General features: G+C 34.2%; 1 protein-coding gene across 7 annotated transcripts in view; it reads left to right on the top strand.

Annotated features, from left to right (window-relative positions):
• Positions 1 to 20,501, top strand: part of DCAF6 (DDB1 and CUL4 associated factor 6) — a 59,723-nt gene that overhangs the window by 11,029 nt on the left and 28,193 nt on the right. For 5 of the 7 annotated variants that reach the window (XM_081327393.1, XM_081327396.1, XM_081327394.1 and 2 more), the window contains exons 3-10: positions 1,046 to 1,138; positions 1,589 to 1,774; positions 2,164 to 2,277; positions 3,279 to 3,414; positions 5,892 to 6,106; positions 11,310 to 11,403; positions 15,177 to 15,296; positions 16,650 to 16,892. In XM_081327393.1, the coding sequence (XP_081183519.1) occupies positions 1,046 to 1,138; positions 1,589 to 1,774; positions 2,164 to 2,277; positions 3,279 to 3,414; positions 5,892 to 6,106; positions 11,310 to 11,403; positions 15,177 to 15,296; positions 16,650 to 16,892 (1,201 nt within the window). The remainder of the gene's footprint in view (positions 1 to 1,045; positions 1,139 to 1,588; positions 1,775 to 2,163; positions 2,278 to 3,278; positions 3,415 to 5,891; positions 6,107 to 11,309; positions 11,404 to 15,176; positions 15,297 to 16,649; positions 16,893 to 20,501) is intronic. The other 2 variants (XM_081327395.1, XM_081327392.1) reach the window with 1 other exon arrangement.

Raw genomic sequence — 20,501 nt, 5'->3', positions numbered from 1 at the left:
CCCAAACAGAAGCCTTCTGCACATGATCTTTTCCAACACAATGAAGCATTTATATTTAAACAGGATTCAACTCCATGTCATGTTGCTGCTGTGTGCAAAACGTGGTTTCAAGATAATCATATTCCTCTGCTGGAATGGCCTGGGAATAGCCCAGACCTTAACCCAATTGAAAATCTATACAGCCGACTAAAAAAACTTGTTAGTCAGAAACAACCCAGCAACAAAACCCAGTTAATAGAAGCAATCATTCAATCTTGGTTTTACATTATAACAACTGCAGAATTAAAGGACTTGGTTCACTCCATGGGAAGACGTTGTAAGACCGTAATTCATGCTAAAGGTTACTCAACTAAGTATTAACTGACATGGTGGTAATTTTTGTATATCTTGTTTTTTCTACATGTTTCACTTCTTTATAACTGCTATTCTAATAGCAAATCCTTCATAAACGTTATTGCATTACATTCTTGATTAAATTATTTTTCCATTGATATATAATTTTATGGTACTACTCCAAAAAAGTGGTGTTATTAGCCATCAAACCTCAAATGTAAACTTTTCCCAAAAGGGTTCCACAATTTTGGCCACTACTGTAGTCAGTTAATGATCTAGTCAGTTAATGATATGTCTGCGAGCAAAACCCAAAAGCACCCAGGATTCCACCGTTCAACCATGAGCTACGCATTTTCTATTGGAAACAATATTTCCATATGCAGAGTACATTCCCTGGCCTAGATCTAGTTTATTCCACACTAATAACATTCAGCTAAATATTTTTCACATTTAAATTAAGATTTTATTTGTTCATTTATATTGGGAATTGATTATTAATCTTGACAGGGTTCAACCTTCAGAGGTATTATTTTTCTATGGCTTCAGTTTTCAGAAAAATAGGCATGTTAATAATGTGAGGCCAAACCAAGGATCGTGCAGTATTTATTAATCATTAATATTTTGTTGTGGCCAACTAAATACTTTTAATATTTTTAGATGTAATTTTGAAAACTCTTCAAGATTAATTTAGCTGCTAAATATTTATTCACAGGTGAATACAATATGCTGGAATGATACAGGAGAATATATTCTATCTGGATCTGATGATACTAATCTTGTAATTACTAATCCATATAGTAGAAAGGTAAGGTAGCCAACTATTCATTCTTCTGATTAAAATGCTATTATAAATACATGTTTTGATGATACTATGTGTATCATGTATCCTATATACTTTCAAAAAAAATTATCTGTCCTCAGTGAAAGGATTGATGCAAAACCCAATAAGTCTCACAAAAACACAGGAAAGATCATATGAATTTCTCCTATTTCCTTTTCTAACACTCCCAAACATGTTATCGTGTAAATATTGTACTAATGCAATGGCCAGATTCTTGTACAGCTGTGACATTAATTGGCTGATTTGGAGACTTTCACCCTCAACACGTCAGAAAGAATCAATTATAAATATAAAGTGGCATCATAATTAAGTGATTTTGGTGGATGGATGAGGTGATGGTAGAAAAAGGTAGATAGGTGTTATCATTCCCCATCCCTTGTATAGGCTAATCAAAATATTAATCTTGTTTCCTAGGTATTAACAACCATTCGCTCAGGACACAGGGCAAATATTTTTAGTGCAAAATTTTTACCATGCACCAATGATAAGCAAATAATATCCTGTTCTGGAGATGGGGTCATTTTTTATACTAATGTTGAACAAGATGCTGAAACCAACAGACAGTGCCAATTTACTTGCCACTATGGAACTACATATGAGGTACTACAATATAATCACTTGTTACTATAAAGACAGCATTAACTAAATACTTATGCAAATTGTGACCATAGGTGGAACTTCAGTGACTTGCAAATAGAACAGACCAAAGTATATAAATATTTGGAAATCTATTTTAAATCCACTGTTGAATGGATATATCAAATTCAGTCTGTGCCAAAAAGGCTTCAAATGCTATTCAGTATTTTTCATTTAATTGTATTCTGATTATATAATTCAAGACCAAAATCAGTTTATTATATTATTAATTGCATATTAATTGATTTTTATTATATAAGATTATATAGGTACAGTTTATGGAATTTTTGGGTCTTAAGCTCAGTTTTTAAAGCAACTTTTGCTGCCCTTTTTAATTCTACTTTATTTTGTAGATCATGACAGTCCCAAATGATCCCTATACATTTTTGTCTTGTGGAGAAGATGGTACTGTAAGATGGTTTGATACAAGAATCAGGACAAGTTGTACAAAAGAAGACTGTAAAGATGTAAGAGAGATTTGTTAATGACATGAAGTATCACATAAGGTTCAGAACTTAATTTGCTTGTTGCCGGCAGTAGAAATTATGGAAAAGCGTCTAAGATACACAATCATGTTATACACCGTATTTTCCCCGAAAGTAAGACCTACCCCAAAATTAAGCCCTAGCTTAATTTTGGGGGGTGGGCCTAATGTAAGCCCTACCCCAAAAATAAGCCCTAGTTTGGGGGTGAGGCACACACCTAAAAATCAAGCTAGGATGAGGGTGGAGCTGCCCCACATGCCCCCACCCACTTACCAGGCCTCCCATGAATCAACACCTGCCTCTCTCTGACTGCAAAATGCAGTCTGGAGCTCCATCCTCAGCTGCAGAATGAAGCTGCTGCTTCAGCTGCAGAAGAAGTGGACTGGCTGGGCAGGGCTGTTGGTGCTGCCACTGTGAGGTGAGTGGAAAAGACACCTGCTGAAAATAAGACCTGGTGCCTCTTTTGGAGGGGAAAAAAAGGAAAGAAATATGATGATTGCTATATTTTGATGTTTTGAAAGGCTCTCAGAATGTGGTTATGTTGTCAGCCCTGGGTGGCCCCTTTCTTAGATATCTCGACTGTTGAGGTGGGCATTTTTATTGTCCCTTTGGCCTGTGGTTTGTATCTTTGTTTTTTATGATATTAATACGGATTTTTATATTTTATATCTGTTGTTTTTACATTTCTTGTTTTATCTGATTTTTGTCTGCCACCCAGAGTCGTTTTTGGTCAGGTGGGTGGCTATATAAATTTAATAAATTACACACACACACAAACTGTTTTGGTGGTCTGATCTTGGTCTGGTAACTGTATCCTTGTCTGCTTTTCAATGATTAAAATATATTTTGATGAGAGCCATACTTAGCTTGTATTAAATTAGTCATTCCAAGTTAATTTCATATTGTAGTCATAGATCAGATAATACAATATTTGTGTGGACTTTTCAAATAAATGCAGTATTTCCTCTCCCCCCCCTCCTCAGGATATTTTAATCAATTGTAGGAGAGCTGCCACATCTGTAGCCATCTGCCCACCAATACCATATTACCTTGCAGTTGGCTGTTCTGATAGTTCAGTAAGAATATATGATCGACGCATGCTTGGCACAAGAGCAACAGGTACTATGATGCAAGCATGACATTATGATATACATTAATGTTGAATACATAGCTGAGGTATATTAGATGTGCATTTCCAATGAATTTATGTAATGCAAAATATTTTGTCTACAGCGTTTATATTCATAATATCATAATATTCAGAATGCTACTCTTTTAAAAGACTCTCAAAGTCTGTTAAGATTGTTCTCAATATTTTCTTGCAATCTGGACTGTAAAGTATCGACATTCTAACTGTTTGTTTAAATGGGATTTGTGTACCTTATCTAACAAAATGAAATTCAGTGGTGAAAAAAGTAAGGTTCTACATTTAGGCAAAACCCCCCAAATGCACAGGTATAGTATAAGTGGTACCTGGCTCAATAGAAATAACTGTGAGAGGGATCTTGTAGTCCTAGTGAGCAATCACTTTAAATATGAACCAGCAGCGTGCTGCAGCTGCCAAAAAAAGCCAATGCAGTCCTAGGCTGCATTAACAGAGGAATAGAATCAAGATCATCTGAAGTATTAATACCACTTTATAATGCCTTGGTAAGACCACACTTGGAATACTGCATCCAGTTTTGGTCACTATATTATAAAAAAGATGTTGAGACTCTGGAAAGAGTACAGAGAAGAGCAACAAAGATGATTTTGGGACTGGAGACTAAATACATATAAAGAACGGTTACCGGAATTGGGTATGTCTAGTTTAATGAAAAGAAGGACTAGGGGTGACATGATAGCAGTGTTCCAGTATCTAAGGGGCTGCCACAAAGAGAAGGGAGTCGATCTATTCTCCAAAGCACCTGAAGACAAGACACGAAGCAATGGAGGAAAACTAATAAAGAGAGAAGCAACCTAGAAGTAAGGGGAAATTTCCTGACAGAACAATTAATCAGTGGAACAACTTGCCTACAGAAGTTGTGAATGCTCCAACACTGGACGTTTTTGACAAGAGATTGGACAGCCATGTGTTGAAAATGGTATAGGTTTCCTGCCTGATCAGAGAGTTGGACTAGAAGACCTCCAAGGTCGCTTCCAACTCTGGTATTCTGTATTCTGCATTCGCCCTAGTATTATTTTAGGCCTCATTGGGCTGGCTTTTCACTAATTTCCAAGTTAATTTTTGAACTCCAAAGAAAATATAGCCTTTAGATTTGATGTAAAAAGAAATTGCACGTCTATCAACAATATTCTTTTCTTTTTATTTTTAAACAGTCATGAGAAATAAATGTAGAAATATTCTCTTTTAAAAACTGTTTTTTGTTGTTTAATGTTTAAATACTAAACATCATGGTTATTTATATTTATTTATTTATATTTAAATTTATATACTGCCCTATTCCCGTAGGACTCAGGGCGGTTTACAGGGAAAATTAAAAGTTAAAATACATCATATACAATTAAAAATGATTAAAACTAAGATTAAATTAAATAAAACTAAGATTAAATAATATTAATTTTTAATTAGGGTAGCTTTGGAACAAATATTAGTTTTACTTGGTTTTGTTTTGTTTTGGTTTTTTTGTTTTTGTTTTCTACAATTGCCAAAAAATTTTAGTATAGTTTCCTACCACTTTGAGATGGAAAACCCATAAAAGTATAGTTTAAACTCAGAAAAAGACTTTATGAATTAAATTTATTTTATATAATTTATAAATAACCTATTTTATTTATTAATTTATTACAAATACTTTATACCACCAAGCAGAACATGACTTCTTGCAGTGGCATATCCAAACTAATGTCCTGGAACTCTGGAGGACAATATTTTGGAGGCCATTGCAATCATGAAAAAGTCAAAGATTGCAGTGTACAAAATAATAATTTAATATGAGGAAGAGGGAAGCTAAGATTTAGGGTTTTGGAGAGAAGAGGATTGAAAGGGCCTTCTGGGAGATTATTATTAAGCTTGAGTGGACATTTGGATGTTTATTGATTGGTCCGACTGACCAACTGTATTGTAACCAATTTTACTGTTTTTTACTGATCCCGGTTTCATTTTATTCTACACTGCTACTGATAGGAAGAAAATTTTGAATATGTCATTTTTGTTTGTTCATCCATGACCAAGTCATGAACAAATGCAGTTTTATTACAAACAGACCTGGCTTTTATCAGTGGAGACTGAAGCTGAGATCATGGGCAATCTTCCAAAACCATGAACAAGGCTAGATGAGACATGAACTAAATTCCCTGAAACAGCTCACTGAGTGATTCCTGACATACCTTCCCTGGCCCATCAAACGTAAATTTGCCCAACTTGTCAACATATCACAAAACCCTATAAAAGTTGGCTCTCCAGATATCTCCATACTCAACTGTTGTCTTTGTTGTGTTTCTTGTGAGATAAGTAAAGAGTTTTATTTTTCTTGCAAGCTGCATATTTTTTCAGTAAAAGTCTCTTCATTTCAGATGAACACTAGAGAGATTTGCATATACTGTTTTGCATTTGAAAAATGGAGAATATTTTCAGCTGTTGTTTTTTCATGTAGGTAATTATGCAGGCAGGGGTACTACAGGATTGGTGGCACGTTTTGTTCCACCTCATCTTAATAATAAATCCTGTAGGGTAACATCTCTCTGCTACAGTGAAGATGGACAAGAAATTCTTGTGAGCTATTCTTCAGACTACATATACCTATTTGATCCTAAGGATGATACAGCCAGAGAATTGAAAGTTCCTTCTGCAGAAGAGCGAAGAGAAGAGGTAAGCTTTCCATAGTGCTGATTTGATGTCAAGATAATTAGCTATATTTTTAAAAAATACTTCTCTTAAACCACTGTTGTTATGTCAGTGTAATTTAGCTAATATTTTAAAAAATGAAATATTTAATAAATGATCAATGTCAGATAGGTAATTTTGTTAAGAGATTCTGAAAGAATCATATTAAAAGAAACCTGTGAACAAAAATGGTGGCTAAAATTTCAGTCCTAGAAGAGAACAAGAGTGTTTGTTTAAGCATTTAAATGGCTGCCCAACAGACTATGTAACTTTGGGCAGCATATAAGAAAATAAATGTCTTAAATTTGCTATGAACAATTGCAACACCGAGTGATTCGACCTATGCTAGAAATTCTGATACTGTAGTTTTGATTTAAGGAAGTTTACTGACTATCACTATCACCTAGCAGTTCGAAAGCACGTAAAAATGCAAGTAGAAAAATAGGGACCACTCCAGTGGGTGGGAAGGTAACAGCGTTCCGTGCGCCTTTGGCGTCTAGTCATGCCGGCCACATGACCACGGAGACGTCCTCGGACAAACGCTGGCTCTTCGGCTATGAAACGGAGATGAGCACCGGCCCCTAGAGTCGGAAACGACTAGCACGCATGTGCGGGGGAACCTTTACCTTTACCTTTACCTTTACTGACTATCAAGTATAACAATGTGCTACCTATATTTTTTCACTTACATGAATTTTCATTGCTTTTGATTTGTTATTTTCTTTTATTTTCTCTTGCATAAATTCTTTTTATGCAAAAGCAACAAAAAGATAGTATTATGCAATTTATGCTAGAAAGTCAATTCGCACCAAAGGTCTAAAAACATCACAAACTTCTTGCCAAAACTGCTTGACCTTTCCATCAGCAACTTTTGTTTTTTGCTCTCGCGTATTTACCATCATGTTGTATGGTCATTCTAATTGTGCATCTCATCTCCCATTTAATCCCATACTTGCAATCACTACTACCATTACTGTGGAGACAAAAGAGCTGTCAACCTATTGTCGAAACCCTTACACAAAAGGGAAAGGATCTGTCTGATATAAGAAATTTGGGCAAACTATATTGTGCCGAAGCTGGTGAACAAGTTTTTAACATAGGCAACTCTGCAGTGTGCAACATAGCAAAGAATGCCTAACAAAGGTTTTAGTATTGTAGTGCATTTGGTCTCTTTGTCATAATCAATCACACACATTAGAAATCTAGTGGCAGAAAACATGGAGAAGATGTTTCACTATATATACAATTTGAGATAAGGACAAAAACATGTTTGAATAATGTAGTGCTTAAGATTGAGACTATTTATGAGCACATTTGTCAATGCATTTGAGTTACAAATTTGACATCATGCCCTGCAACCCCCTTTTTTTCCTTTTGTTCATAGGTTTTATGAACAATAAATGAATTCATTTTTATGCAAAGTTTTCAGGAAACATTGCTCTATGTATTCATGTATAGGACAGTAGTTATTCGTAAACATATTGCTTACTATGCAGAAGATGACTACAATGATTCATATCCATATCATCTATGAATTTGACAATTGCAACATGCTCTACAGCTGGTCCTCAAACAGTTGTATTCGTTTAATGACCATTACAATGGCACTGAAAAAAGTGACCTCACCGTTTTTCACTTTTCCAACTGTTGCAGCATCCTGGGGAACACATAATCAAAATTTGGATGCTTCGCAACCGGCATGTGTTTATGAGGGTTGCTGTGTCCAAGGATAATGTGCTCATCTTTTGCGACCTGCTGACAAGCAAAGTCAGTGGGGAAGCCAGATTCACTTAACAAGATGTTACTAACTTAACAACTGCAATGATTCACTTCGCAACGGTGGTAAGAAAGGTCATAAAATGGGGCAAAACTCGCTTAACAACTATCTTGCTTAACAACAGAAATTTGGGACTCAGTTATGGCCGTAAATTGAGGACTGCCTCTATTTGAGTCTTCCTGGGCAGAACACTTAGGAAATACAGTGAGAACAGAATCATCTATCCATTTCCTGATGGGTAAGAGCAGCTTTAACAAGCACTGCATTTCAAGCACTGCACTGATATAAATGGGATTCTGAATGAAATTCAAAGTTCAGATCTTAAACTATAAGCCTTACATAGGTTGGGTTTTTTCCCCATCAAGAGCATATAGGCAGTGTTATCAAAAAGATGCTTTGGGTTCCTTCTCATGCGAGGAAAGGTTGAAGCCCAGTAGACAGAGCTTTGTGATTGTCCCATTATCAAGGAACAGCTTGCCTTGGATTGATCCTCGCATTTTGAATATCAGAAAAGCAAGTAAATTTGGGTTTGTTCTTTGAGGCACTTGGAAACTAAATAATGCTTAGCCTCCCTTTGTTGTTATTTTTAGTGTTTTTAGTTTTTACGTTTTATATGTGTTCCAGTTTTATTTAATATATTTTGAATTGGTGTTACATGGTTTGACTTGTTTTGGCTGAATTGTTTGCTTGCTGTAAACCCTCAAAAGTCTGTTGATATGACAAAAGACAACTGTTTGTAACAAATAGCAGATGAGATGTGACAGTTTTGCTTTTCTTATTTTAAAGCACAACAGACAGTCCTATTTTTTCTTAGCTGATTATTAGAGCTATGTACACATTTGAAAATGATTCAGAAGGAGTATTTGAACTTTCCACACAAACCTAAAAAAAGAAGGCTGATTTGATGAATAGTAAGAGTGCTGTGTTTATTCAAGGTTTAAAGTACATCTTTTGAATTGGTGTTGAAGCACCACTATGCTATCACACAGCAAAATAAATTCGGAATTATTATTAAATCATGGGAAAATTGCAACTACACTTAAGACGTTTCTGATTTTTTGGCATATATGTAAACTGACTGCCTAGAGCTCCCATTCCATTCCATGGCTGCAAAAACTGTGGGTTCCTTACAAGTATTAAAATCCTATTCCAGTAATAGAGAAGTGTCCCTGTGTTGACAACATTGTGTTTCCTTGAAGAACATAAATAGCATCATGAAGAATTTGTCAGGCACTACTTGTTGGAATCCACCAATACTACTTTACTAAAAATGTGTTCTGCCCTGTGTGTGATTAAAAAAAGGAAAATCTTGGGGATAATATGATGTATGTAAAGTTATTATTAGATTGAAAGTTTTAAATAGCAAAGCTAAAATTATTAAGACTACAATCACATGCTCTTGTATTTGGCTAGATTCCACTAGGTTTTGTAGAACATTGATGAGTTGATATGTAAAAATGTTCCTATAGAGTACATTGAGTCTTCTAAATAGAAAAGTAAAAAAAATTAATGGCAAATTTTGAATAATTATCTATAGCAAAAGATAAACATTCATTTATAAAATTGCATTCTTTTAAGTATCGCTCTCGTGTGTATGTGTCCATATATACAATGGGAAGGGAAACATCATCTCAAAGGATTAGCAATTGCACACAGGTAATTCTCAATTTATGACCATAATTGAGCCCACAGTTAGGGGCTCAGTTAAGTTGTATCTGTTGGTAAGTGGGTCATCACATAACAAACCCGATTTTCAACATTTCTTTTGTGGTTGTTAAGGAAATGCTGCAGTTGTTAAGTAAATTTTTATGCTAGAAATTAGAAGTAAATGCTGTTTCATTTATTGATTTGATTTCTATAGCCACCCATGTCCACAAATAATTCTGGGTGGCTCACAATTTCTGACAAAAAAATGTTGTAAATCATGTTTATATGACCACAGGATGCTGCAAACAGCCATAGATGCAGATCAGTTGCTTATTTTTTATTGGATAGCAATTCCTTTCTTCACCAAGCTGCTGGTGCTCTAATTTTTTTCCTTTTTATTTTGATTAAGTGTAAAGACCTTTTTGTTATTCTTGGCATCTTTTGCTAAACTTCCTTTCTGGGAAGCCTGTGGTATTCTTACTTTCTGGACTAATTCTCTACTTCTGTGTCCTGGTTTTTGTTTTTAGAGCTTCACTGTTTTATGAAGCCACATTGGCTTCTTTTTATTATCCTTTCCCCCCCCCCCCTTTTTGGAGTTATATAGATTTGTACTTTCAGGAACTCCTGCCCACATTGAATTCCTGTCAGTTTCTCATGTCATGAAGTCCTATTTATCATTTCTTTGAGTTTACTAGAATAAAAGGTTTCAGCACTACATGATCATTTCCTGCTCTTTCTGCTTTCTCAACCAATTTTTCCCTGTTGATTAGTGAGATTTTATATTTATCCCCAAGTCAAATATAGCTGATACTCATTATCTAAAAGTAAGTTGCAACTATATTAGGGTTTAATGTTAAATCAACAATCCTTAAGAAGTTAACCTGACTGTTATTAAGTGTAAGGGCTGAGGTGAGAATGAGCAATTCCCAAGCCACGATGACTGTTATATAAACAAGCAACAACTGTTAATCTGGAAAAGAAGAAATCATTGTTTTTACAGCTTCATTCTTACCTTAATTTTAATCTAGCTGAACCTTGTTTGTGAATCTTTTGCCAATCTTTAAGCCAAGGATTCAAACTAAACTGTGATGTTTCAGGAAATTTCTGATTTATTGCCAAGTCCAGGTCAAGAAGCCTGATATTCAGCCTAGTTTAAATGTTCTTTCTCTGAGATTAGAAGAAAAAAGGCAGTATCCTCTGGCTAGGAGAGAGATTGAGGGAAGGGAGTATATAATACTGTAGCCAGTTCTCTATTTTTACTAAATGTTAATTTAATTAATTCCACAGCTCGTTGTTTTCAAATATACAGCTCACTACAGAATGTGTATCTGTACTTTATGGTATTTTTTTTAACCTGAAGAAAAATTGAAAAAGCATCTATGCTTTGGCATAGATTTAGGCAATATGGTCCTCTTTTGATGACTTAAAACTTAACACTATAAATATCAACTGACAGAGTTAAAGACTGGAAAGTTTAAAAAAAAAGTGCATCAGTTTGTTATTCCTGGACTCTGATACTAAAGAGAAAAAAATATTAAAAATCTCACTCATCATTCTCAAACTCTTACAGATACCAAAAGTAGTCCATTTATATATAACAGTACTAGTTTTCTACTTTCTTCCTAAACCAAATTATGGTTGCACGTTTGTCCATGTTGGTAAAAATAAGACAATAAAAGTGCAAGAATTTTAACTGTATCTCATATTTTTAACTAAATAGAATAGAACCTTTGCATCTTTTAATTTCCTTGCTTTTTTCTTTAGTTACGGCAGCCCCCTGTCAAACGTTTGCGATTAAGAGGAGATTGGTCAGATACTGGACCAAGAGCAAGGCCGGAAAGTGAAAGAGAAAGAGATGGTACTATATTTTGATATTTATATTTATCCTAGTTTTTATTTAAACTTTGCTTAATATTATATGTACAATGATGCTGTAATTTTAGACATGTTCTATCTCTAATAATATGGTCTAAATAATGACCATATTTAGACAGTTGTCCATGACTTCATAAGTTATGTTTTTTCAGGCTGCAGACAAATTGTTCCTTATTCTTTTTTTGTATCAAGCATCAGCTCTGACACAGAAATGTTACTTTGTGTTAAGCCAAAATTCCCCATTATAATACTAAATTGGGAAATTCTAGTGAAAAGAATTCTAGTTTCTGAACTTTTCCAAATCTATTCTGATAGATTGGGAACCCACTGAAATGGGTTTTGTAGTCAATGCTGGAAGAGTATGAGAAGGAGGGAGATGTAACAAAACCTCTGCTCATACACCATAAGCACAATTGATTCAGATTCAGCTCATAGTGACAGTATTGCCAAATGCTTAAGTCTCTGATGGTGAAGTCCTTTCATTCTAGCAGTAACTTTACTTTCTTCTATCCACTTTATCCATTGTCTTGTGCTTCTTCTAATTCTCTCAACTTGTTGTCCATCACTGGTTTCTTTCACACTTGAGTTAACTTGACTTTAATTCCCTAAAAAGTCAATTTTTATTTGACATAAAACTTCATTGAGGGAGACTCTCCTGATTCATGATACGCTTAGCAACTGTTTCTAGATCCATAATTCAAAATTATCATTCTCTCCCATTCTCAGTGTCCAGCTTTCACAGCCAAGTGCTACCACTGAAGATTGCAATGAAAATCCCATTGTTTTAACTATCCTTATCTTTCTCCCTGAGATTAATCTTTTCTTTACATTTCCAGCAGATTTTCCTTCTTTTTTTATATTATTGCGCCTGCCTACCTACCAATGTCACTTTTTCATCTTCAGATAAAGTTGATAAAGCATGTCAGTTGCTGTAATCTGTATCTTATTAATATTCAGTTTTAAACCAGATTTCTCATGATCTGTTTTTATTTTCACAATCAGCCTAAGTCATCTTTACTTTACTTTCAATTACCAAGACTGTGTTAACTATCTGCACATTCCACTTAACATTATGAGTTCCTATTCAGATTCCAGTTGTCATCTCTTTTTGTTCTGTTTTTTCTTTTTCTTTTTGTTCATTGTACAGATTCCTCAGGAAAATAATATTCCGGCACATCCTTTAGCTTTAGTATATTTCACCTTCTGCATGATCATTAAAGCAAAGATTTAAAAAAACTCCTTATATTCTCTTGATGTCTTCATTGTCCTGCCTGTCCTCTGCCATTTTAGAAATCTGGTTGTTAATTTGACATACTACTCTCAATATATAGCTCTAAGCTTTTTTTGTAAGGATTTAAGTGAAAGTTTTGTGTGTAATTAGTGCTATGATTTGGTAATTTTTACATCTCACAATTTTACTATAGATGTATCCCCCCACTAATCTTCTGTGTATTCTAAACCAGATAGTGATGTTTTATATTTTGCTGACACAGAACTGTTCAACTACCTGTTGTCTGTGCCTTTAAAAGTATTTCATCTGTGCTTGGTGCGTTGCTATTTGACAATTGGCATATTGCCTGTCATACTCTACCTACTTTTATCAGTTCCTGAATGTATTCACATTCTGCAAACGTTTCTTACATTCTAATTCTTGTTTGTTAGAGTTTCAAAAGAGTGTTTACATTTATCTTTAATAAAATTTCCTTACTTACATTTCTTCTGTTATTCTTAAATGTTCCTACTTCTGTAGATTTCCTTTTATTTCTCTGATCTTCTTAAAAAGATCTCTCCTTTTCCTTTTAATGTTATATTCTTCTATTAGTCAACACTCTTGATTGATATCTTTCCTTATTTACCCTTACTTGTTGAAAATTGTGATTCAGTAATATGTCCTGTATATTGCTCAAGTTTTTCATCCTTTATGTTTTCTGGTTGTTGTAAATAGCTTGTTCTGAAAACCACTTGGATCTTTTTGTCTTTGGAATTTTGGGAACATTTTCACTTTGTTTTTCATAATGTTTCTTAAATCTTAGCTCCTCAGATTCTCTTTCACTTAAATTAAGTATACTAACTTTTTCTTTGCTCTTATACGTCCTCCAGATTGATTTTGTAGGTTTAATGCATAAATTTGATGCCAAGAATTCATGGTCTGTTCCAAAAGTCTGCATCTGGTAGTATCCTAATTGACTGAATTGCACTTCTTATCATCTGTTTCCTATCATCGAATCATTTTGATTCCAGTGTTGTGCATTTTATGATGTGATTATGCTGAGTCTGCATTTCTAGTCCTTAAAGCAGGTATTATGTTAATTTAGTTCAAATTTTCCTGTGATTCCTGTTCCCCCATTTCTCTGATTTCTGTATTAAAGTCACCCCCAATTAAAAAGTATTACCGGTATATCTTTTTAATACTGTTTTTAGCATCCCTTTCAATAGGCAATACAATTCTCATTTTCTTAACTGCATATGTAGCAAGTACATTCACTAATATTCATTATATATACTCATTCTAATAGGTCCTATAATTTTTGGGGTTGTTGTCAAGTATACATTTAGCAAATTTCTATTTGAATCATTGCCATTTTTCTTCTGTATGGTCCTATGTCACAAATTATATAATTACATGATTTGAAGTTGGCTTCTCTCATACTTGCAGAGCTTACTCAATCTTACCACCATTGTGATAATTAAGGATTACCCTTAATTTTGCCACTGCACCATTAGCCTTTGATTTTTCTCATCCTTTCAGGTTCTTTGGAGTTATTCAGGAGAAAAAGTAAAGATAATTTCTTTTGTGCAAAAGAGTATTAGTTTAAACAAGATTGAAATTTACCTGAAGTGTTCATAGTAGCATGTACACTTTTAGAGGGCTTTGTTGCTTTGTTTCTTGCTAGCCTTTCCTCTCTTCCTTTAACTGTTCTTACAGTTTTCTTTCTTCATTTTCATCCTCCTTTCATTCATTTTCCTTTTTTCCAATTTTTAACTTGCATAGGAAAATGGATAGGGTTGATATTGGATCGTGCTTCAGTTCTATTCTGATTTTATTATAAAAATAATTTGCACAATACTTTACATTCTGCAAACTGTTTTCATTGCCAGTATGTTTCTGGGTTATAACGTCCTGTAAAGCCCTATGCAGCATAGGATAAGGTTATTTGAAATCACCTCTCCTAGATGCATCTATCTGTCCCAGTGGAATTGGCAAGAGAGGTTACAAGTTCCATCCATGAAAAGAATGTAATCTAGTGGAACCCAGGAAGAAAGTCTTTTCTGCCGTAGTCCACAACCTGTGGAACATCGTCCCTGGAATTTAGATTGACCCCAACTATACTGGCCTTTTAGAAGGGCCTTGAAGACATGGCTCTACCACCACACCTGGGGCCTGCCAGTGATGGAAGCTTTTACAGCGGCTGTGTTGAACTGATGTAATGTTAGATTCTGCTGCTGATCACGATTATTTTTGTTTTTCAGTGATTATTGGTGGTTTTAGATGTTTCCATATTTGTTCTTTAACTTGCTTTTGTTAGATTATTTTTAACCTGTTGTGAGCTATTCAGATTCACCTGGTTAAGATGGGCAGCCATTCAAATAATAATAACAATAACAATGGTAATAAAATACAAAAAACCCTACAAAATATAAAAATTAAATATCACATGTTTTATTTTTTTATTTTTCAGAGATGTAAGTATATATGATTGTGGTTAGTAAAAGCAAAAATACAGTAAATGCATTAGTATCACTATTTATACATAGGTGAACAGAGCCCTAATGTTTCATTGATGCAAAGAATGTCTGACATGTTGTCAAGATGGTTTGAAGAAGCAAGTGAAGTTGCACAGAGCAACAGAGGAAGAGGACGATCTCGCTCTAGAGGTAAATGCTTTTAACAGCCCTCACAATGATGGTAATGAGTCTATTTAATCCAAAATATGCTGATATTATAAGGTTGCTATCAACTCAAGAGTAAGTATGTCAAGAACAAATCTTTTCTGATTAATTGTACTTAGGTTTTTGATTGGGTAACTGATTGTGAGAGTGCTATAGAAATGAAATTTTGTGACTTTAGCATAGCATGCTGATTAATAAGTTAATAAAATATTGACTGAATAATCTGAAAATTGTTCTCAAAATTGGCTCAAAAGTAATACTTTGATTGTTCACTAATGGTTCTTCATTAAAGAGAAATATCAGTCCTGTATGTGAAATATTACATATTTCAATAAAAAGGGAGAGAAGAATGTTTACCATATTTGCAGATGATACAGATAAATTGTATTATAGAAGACAAAGAAAATTATCTTGGTAGAAATTATCCAAAAGTTACAACATCAAATTTAACAGAAACAAGTACAAAATTCTTTACTTAAGAAACAAATATCAAATGCCTAGGCATAGGATGAAATTTATAAACCCTGACTTGTATTTATAAAAAAGATCTTGGAATAGTTGAGGCCAAACTCAATATGGGCCAATTGTGTGAAGTGGCTACAAAACAGCAAATTGTATTCTAAAGTACATAACAGAAGCATAATTTCCAAATCCATCCTCTCCAATGCTGGTTGTGGTTAACTCAAATACTTTGTTCAGTTCTGGGAAATAATTTTAACAAAGATTCAAAGAGAAAATGGAATGGCTCAAAGAAGTGCACCATTGATTGGGGGGACTAGAAACTAAGTCCTGAAAAATGAGATTGAAGATGATGGACATGTGTAGCTTTGAAAAGATACAACAACAACAACAAAAAGAAAATGATACCATTCTTCAAATACCTGAAAAGTTATCATGTAGAAGAATATCTCATTTTGTCTCATTGCAGATTACAGAACATGCAGTAATGGATTTCAGTTATCGAAAGGTGTAGACTCATGTAACACTGAAATCAATCCAACAAAAACCAGACAAACATTAGAAAAAAATATCCTAACAACAAGATCAGTTTGACAGTGGAAATTATTACCCAAAAATTGTGGGCTCCCCTTCATTAGAAGCCTTCAGGCAGAGGATTGACAGTATCTGAATGATTTAATTGGCATCCTGCATTGAGCAGAGATTGGACTTGATGGCTTAAACAGGCACCTCCAAATTTAAGGCGTTTAAGTATCACATTTAGCACATTTAATCTACTCTGTTGAAAGTATTAATTTGCTACTGTGTTCAGTAAATATAAACCGATAATCTTTTTTTTAAAAAAAACAAGCAAAGTTAAGTTGATGCTTTTCTTCAAAGGTGGAACAAGTAGATCAGATGTTTCTACCCCAGGAAATGTCTTGGCAGGTGCTGAAACAGAAAATTCCATGGAAGTAGATGGTCCTGAACAACTGCAGTCATCATCCTCTACAGTGTCAGCTCAAGCTCCCTCAACATCTTCATCAACAGAAAGTCCTCCTTCTACTTCTTTACTCTCCTCTCCTGACAATGAACAAAGACCTTTTTTGGAGATACCTGCACCTCCTACACTCCACCAACCTGGTATGTAAAGTTTTCTTGTTAAAACAGTACATGTATTTAATCTGTATCAGGGGTTTAAAATACATATTTATTATACCAATATTCAGTGTGGTCACGTACTTGGACGCATGACCTCCAGTTCTAAAATCGACTACATTAATCTTCGCTCAAAATTTTATTACTCTGACGTTTGGCTATAATTTGTTACAACACAGTACATTGCTACTTTTCTTCAAAAAGATATGCCATTAAATGTTTAGCTCATTTTACTGACCTCCCCCCCAAGAACAGTTTTTCAGCTGTGTAATGTGTGTGTTGAAGTTTGTAGGAGAATTGAGTTTGTTCATTCCCAGAGTTTCATTGATAGAGCTTGTTTTAAAATTTGTTCAACTGTAGTTAGGTTACAAATATTTTTGAATTCGTAATGCTAGTATGTAAATATGAAGTAATTGTTTTATAACCTAAATTAGCAATAATTAGTGTGGAGATGGTTCTTAGAAAAAAAGTAGATTTGAACAACTGCTTTATATACTCAACCATCTTTCACAAGAATGACTGTATATATTGAACGTAAGACACTGTTGCAGTTTCAAAAAAACTCCCCCCCCCAAAGTTGCTTACTACATGAATGGAAGCTTATTGTTTAAGAAATATAAGCATAAAAATGCTCTTTTGGTTTGTAGAACTAGTTGCATGAATCTTTAGGTTCTGACCATGTGTGATTTCTATGAAGGAACCAATCAGTTATTGTCTCTTAATTGTTCTGTTCTTTACTGTACTAATCATTTACAGGCAAGAATTAGACTTACATTACAATGGATATTTTCTTATTTTTATTGAACCACATCTGCATTGTGTTCATGTAACTTAGTGAGCTGACTGTTACAATATAGTAGAAAGTAGTTTTCCCTTCCTTGGTTAATGCTGCTTTTGCCTAGTTTTTCTACCTGTAGTTATATTGCCAGTTGATCTATATGAAGATTTATAAAACCTGTAATAGTAGAAAGTAATTGAAAATCTATATCAAAAATTGTGGTCAAAGCACCTTTAGCGCCCTTTAGAAGTGGAATATTCAATATGTTGGGATTCTTGCTACAATCCTATAGAAGCAATTTTGTGAGTTACTGGAAATTGAGCCTAAATTCCATTCTCACTCTGTTTTTATTAGAATATACACAGTGTTTTTTTAGCATTTCTATAATTTATATGGTAAACAACAACACTTCATCTTTATTACCATTAGAAACAGAGGATGGGAAAGAACAGAGGTGTTAGTAAATTGAAAGCAAGCTTCAAAAAAAATTGGTTATAGAAAGGTTCACATATTATGTACTATTTTATATTGCCATTTCATTGTTAAATTTTAATTGTAGCTTAGGAGGATTTTATCTCAAATTCTTGTGAGCCATTTTATTCATTTTATTAATTTAATTTATATAGCTTCTTATCTCACAAGAAATGATTCTGGGTGGGATACAGTAAGTAATCAATAAAAAACAATGTAAATATAAAACAGATATTTAGAAATACAACATTAAAAGCATATTAATTAAAACTAAAGTATATGCAAACCCCAAGCAGACAGGATGTGAGTACATCCATCTCAATAGTACAGCCATCTAAACAAGATTCCAGTTCTGTGGGACCCTCAGCCCTGGTGGCATAACCAAATCTTAAAGGACTTCTGGAACAGCAAAAGGAATAAAGCTGATGTAATGTCCAGTGGGAGAATGTTCTGTAAGGCCAACATCATGGCAGACAAGTCCCATTTTCTAGTCCCTGGCAGATGGCATCCACAGCATGTTCTCTCTGCCAGATCTAATGGGCCAGGAAAGATGGCTCAAAATTGATTTACATCTGCACAGAGAACCCTGCATAGCATAGACTGTGCAAATATGTTTTGAGTAGGAAATATGTACTGGCTAGGAAAAAATAATATCTGTGAAAATAGCTTTGGCTTCATGTATTAAGTCCTGCAATTCCTTGCTTCCAGGAATGAAACTAAAAATATTTAAAAGATATAAAATCCATTTTATGCTCCATGTGTAGCATGTACAATAAATGCTACTATATTCATAGGAAATATGATTTCTGCATTAAATATGAAACATTTTAGTAAAGAATATTGAGCTGGATTACATAAAAAGACTGTAAAGATTAATACATTCCATAAAAACTGCTTTAATATTTCCGCTGTTTCAAATGAGCCTCATCCTCTTATGGCTTTTGCTTAGAAATCAGTCCACTTGCTCACCATTATTCCAGAAGTAAAGAAATGTCATTTTTAGCAATTGAGCATCAGGTTTAGGGTTAAATTTGATGGGGAATGAAACCATAGCAGGCTTAATCAACTATAATAATAAACCTAGTGCCAGTTATTGAAGAATCTGTTTTCTTACAGTGAGGGGAAAAATGATTTGATCCCCTGCTGATTTTGTATGTTTGCCCACTGACAAAGAAATGATCAAACTATAATTACAATGGTAGGTTTATCTTAACAGTGAGAGACAGAATAACAATAAAAAAATCTAGAAAAATGCATTTCAAAAAAGTTATTGATTTGCAATTTAATGAGTGAAATAAGTATTTGATCCCCTATCAATCAGCAAGATTTTTGGCTCCCAGGTGTCTTTTATACAGGTAACTAGGTGAGATTAGGAGCACTCTTTTAAAGGGAGTGCTCCTAATCTCAGTTTACCACCTGTATAAAAGACAACTTGTCCACAGAAGCAAACAATCAATCAGATTCCAGATTCTTTTTTGAAATGTGTTTTTCTGGATTTTTTTGTTGTTATTGTGTCTCTCACTGTTAAAATGCCTCCTTAATGCCTCCTCCAGCTGCCTGCAATTAGTGCAGGTTCGAGTCCCACCAGGCTCAAGGTTGACTCAGCCTTCCATCCTTCCAAGGTAGGTAAAATGAGGACCCAGATTGTTGGGGGCAATAAGCTGACTTTGTAAAAATGCCGCTTGGGGGGGCCAAAAGCCCTAATAAGCAGGCATATACATAGAATGAAGGCTATTGCTAAGCACATTGATTTGTGCTTCTTAGATTGTAAGCCGCCCTGAGTCTTCGGAGTAGGGTGGGATATAAATGGGATTTAAAAAAAATAAACCTACTGTTAAAATGATAGATTGATCATTTCTTTGTCAGTGGGCAAATGTACAAAATCGGCATGGGATCAAATAATTTTTCCCCTCACTGTATCATTTTGGAAAATGCTCCTCTCAAGTGCTATTAGGATAACTTGAAAAACACTTAAAGGCATACTTAGGGATTTATATCAACTCAGTGGAATTTTGGATTGCTTTTATTTGAACTGGTAATTCCCAAGTAATGCCCCACATGTACTTTTAAAACAGCTGTTCCCTTCAGTTTCAAAATTAGTATGGTATGTTGTATTAATTCTTAGAAAACAATATAAGAGATTTCTATTCAAATATTGAATATCACTATAAAACTGTTACTATATTCTTTCAAATGCAGTATAGAAGAATTGGATTTAGAGGTAAAACATATTTATCAATTGTAGATTTTTCTCAAACATTGCTTAATGTGTGCTTCCTCATCTATAGAATTCCTGTGGATGAATTAGTTTTGCAAATGTGTATAGAGTGAAATAACTGGGAGAA

Source organism: Vipera berus (genome assembly GCF_964194415.1).
Source record: "Vipera berus genome assembly, chromosome: 4".
Lineage (NCBI taxonomy): Eukaryota > Metazoa > Chordata > Lepidosauria > Squamata > Viperidae > Vipera > Vipera berus.
This window is presented reverse-complemented; position numbering and strand designations above follow the sequence as displayed.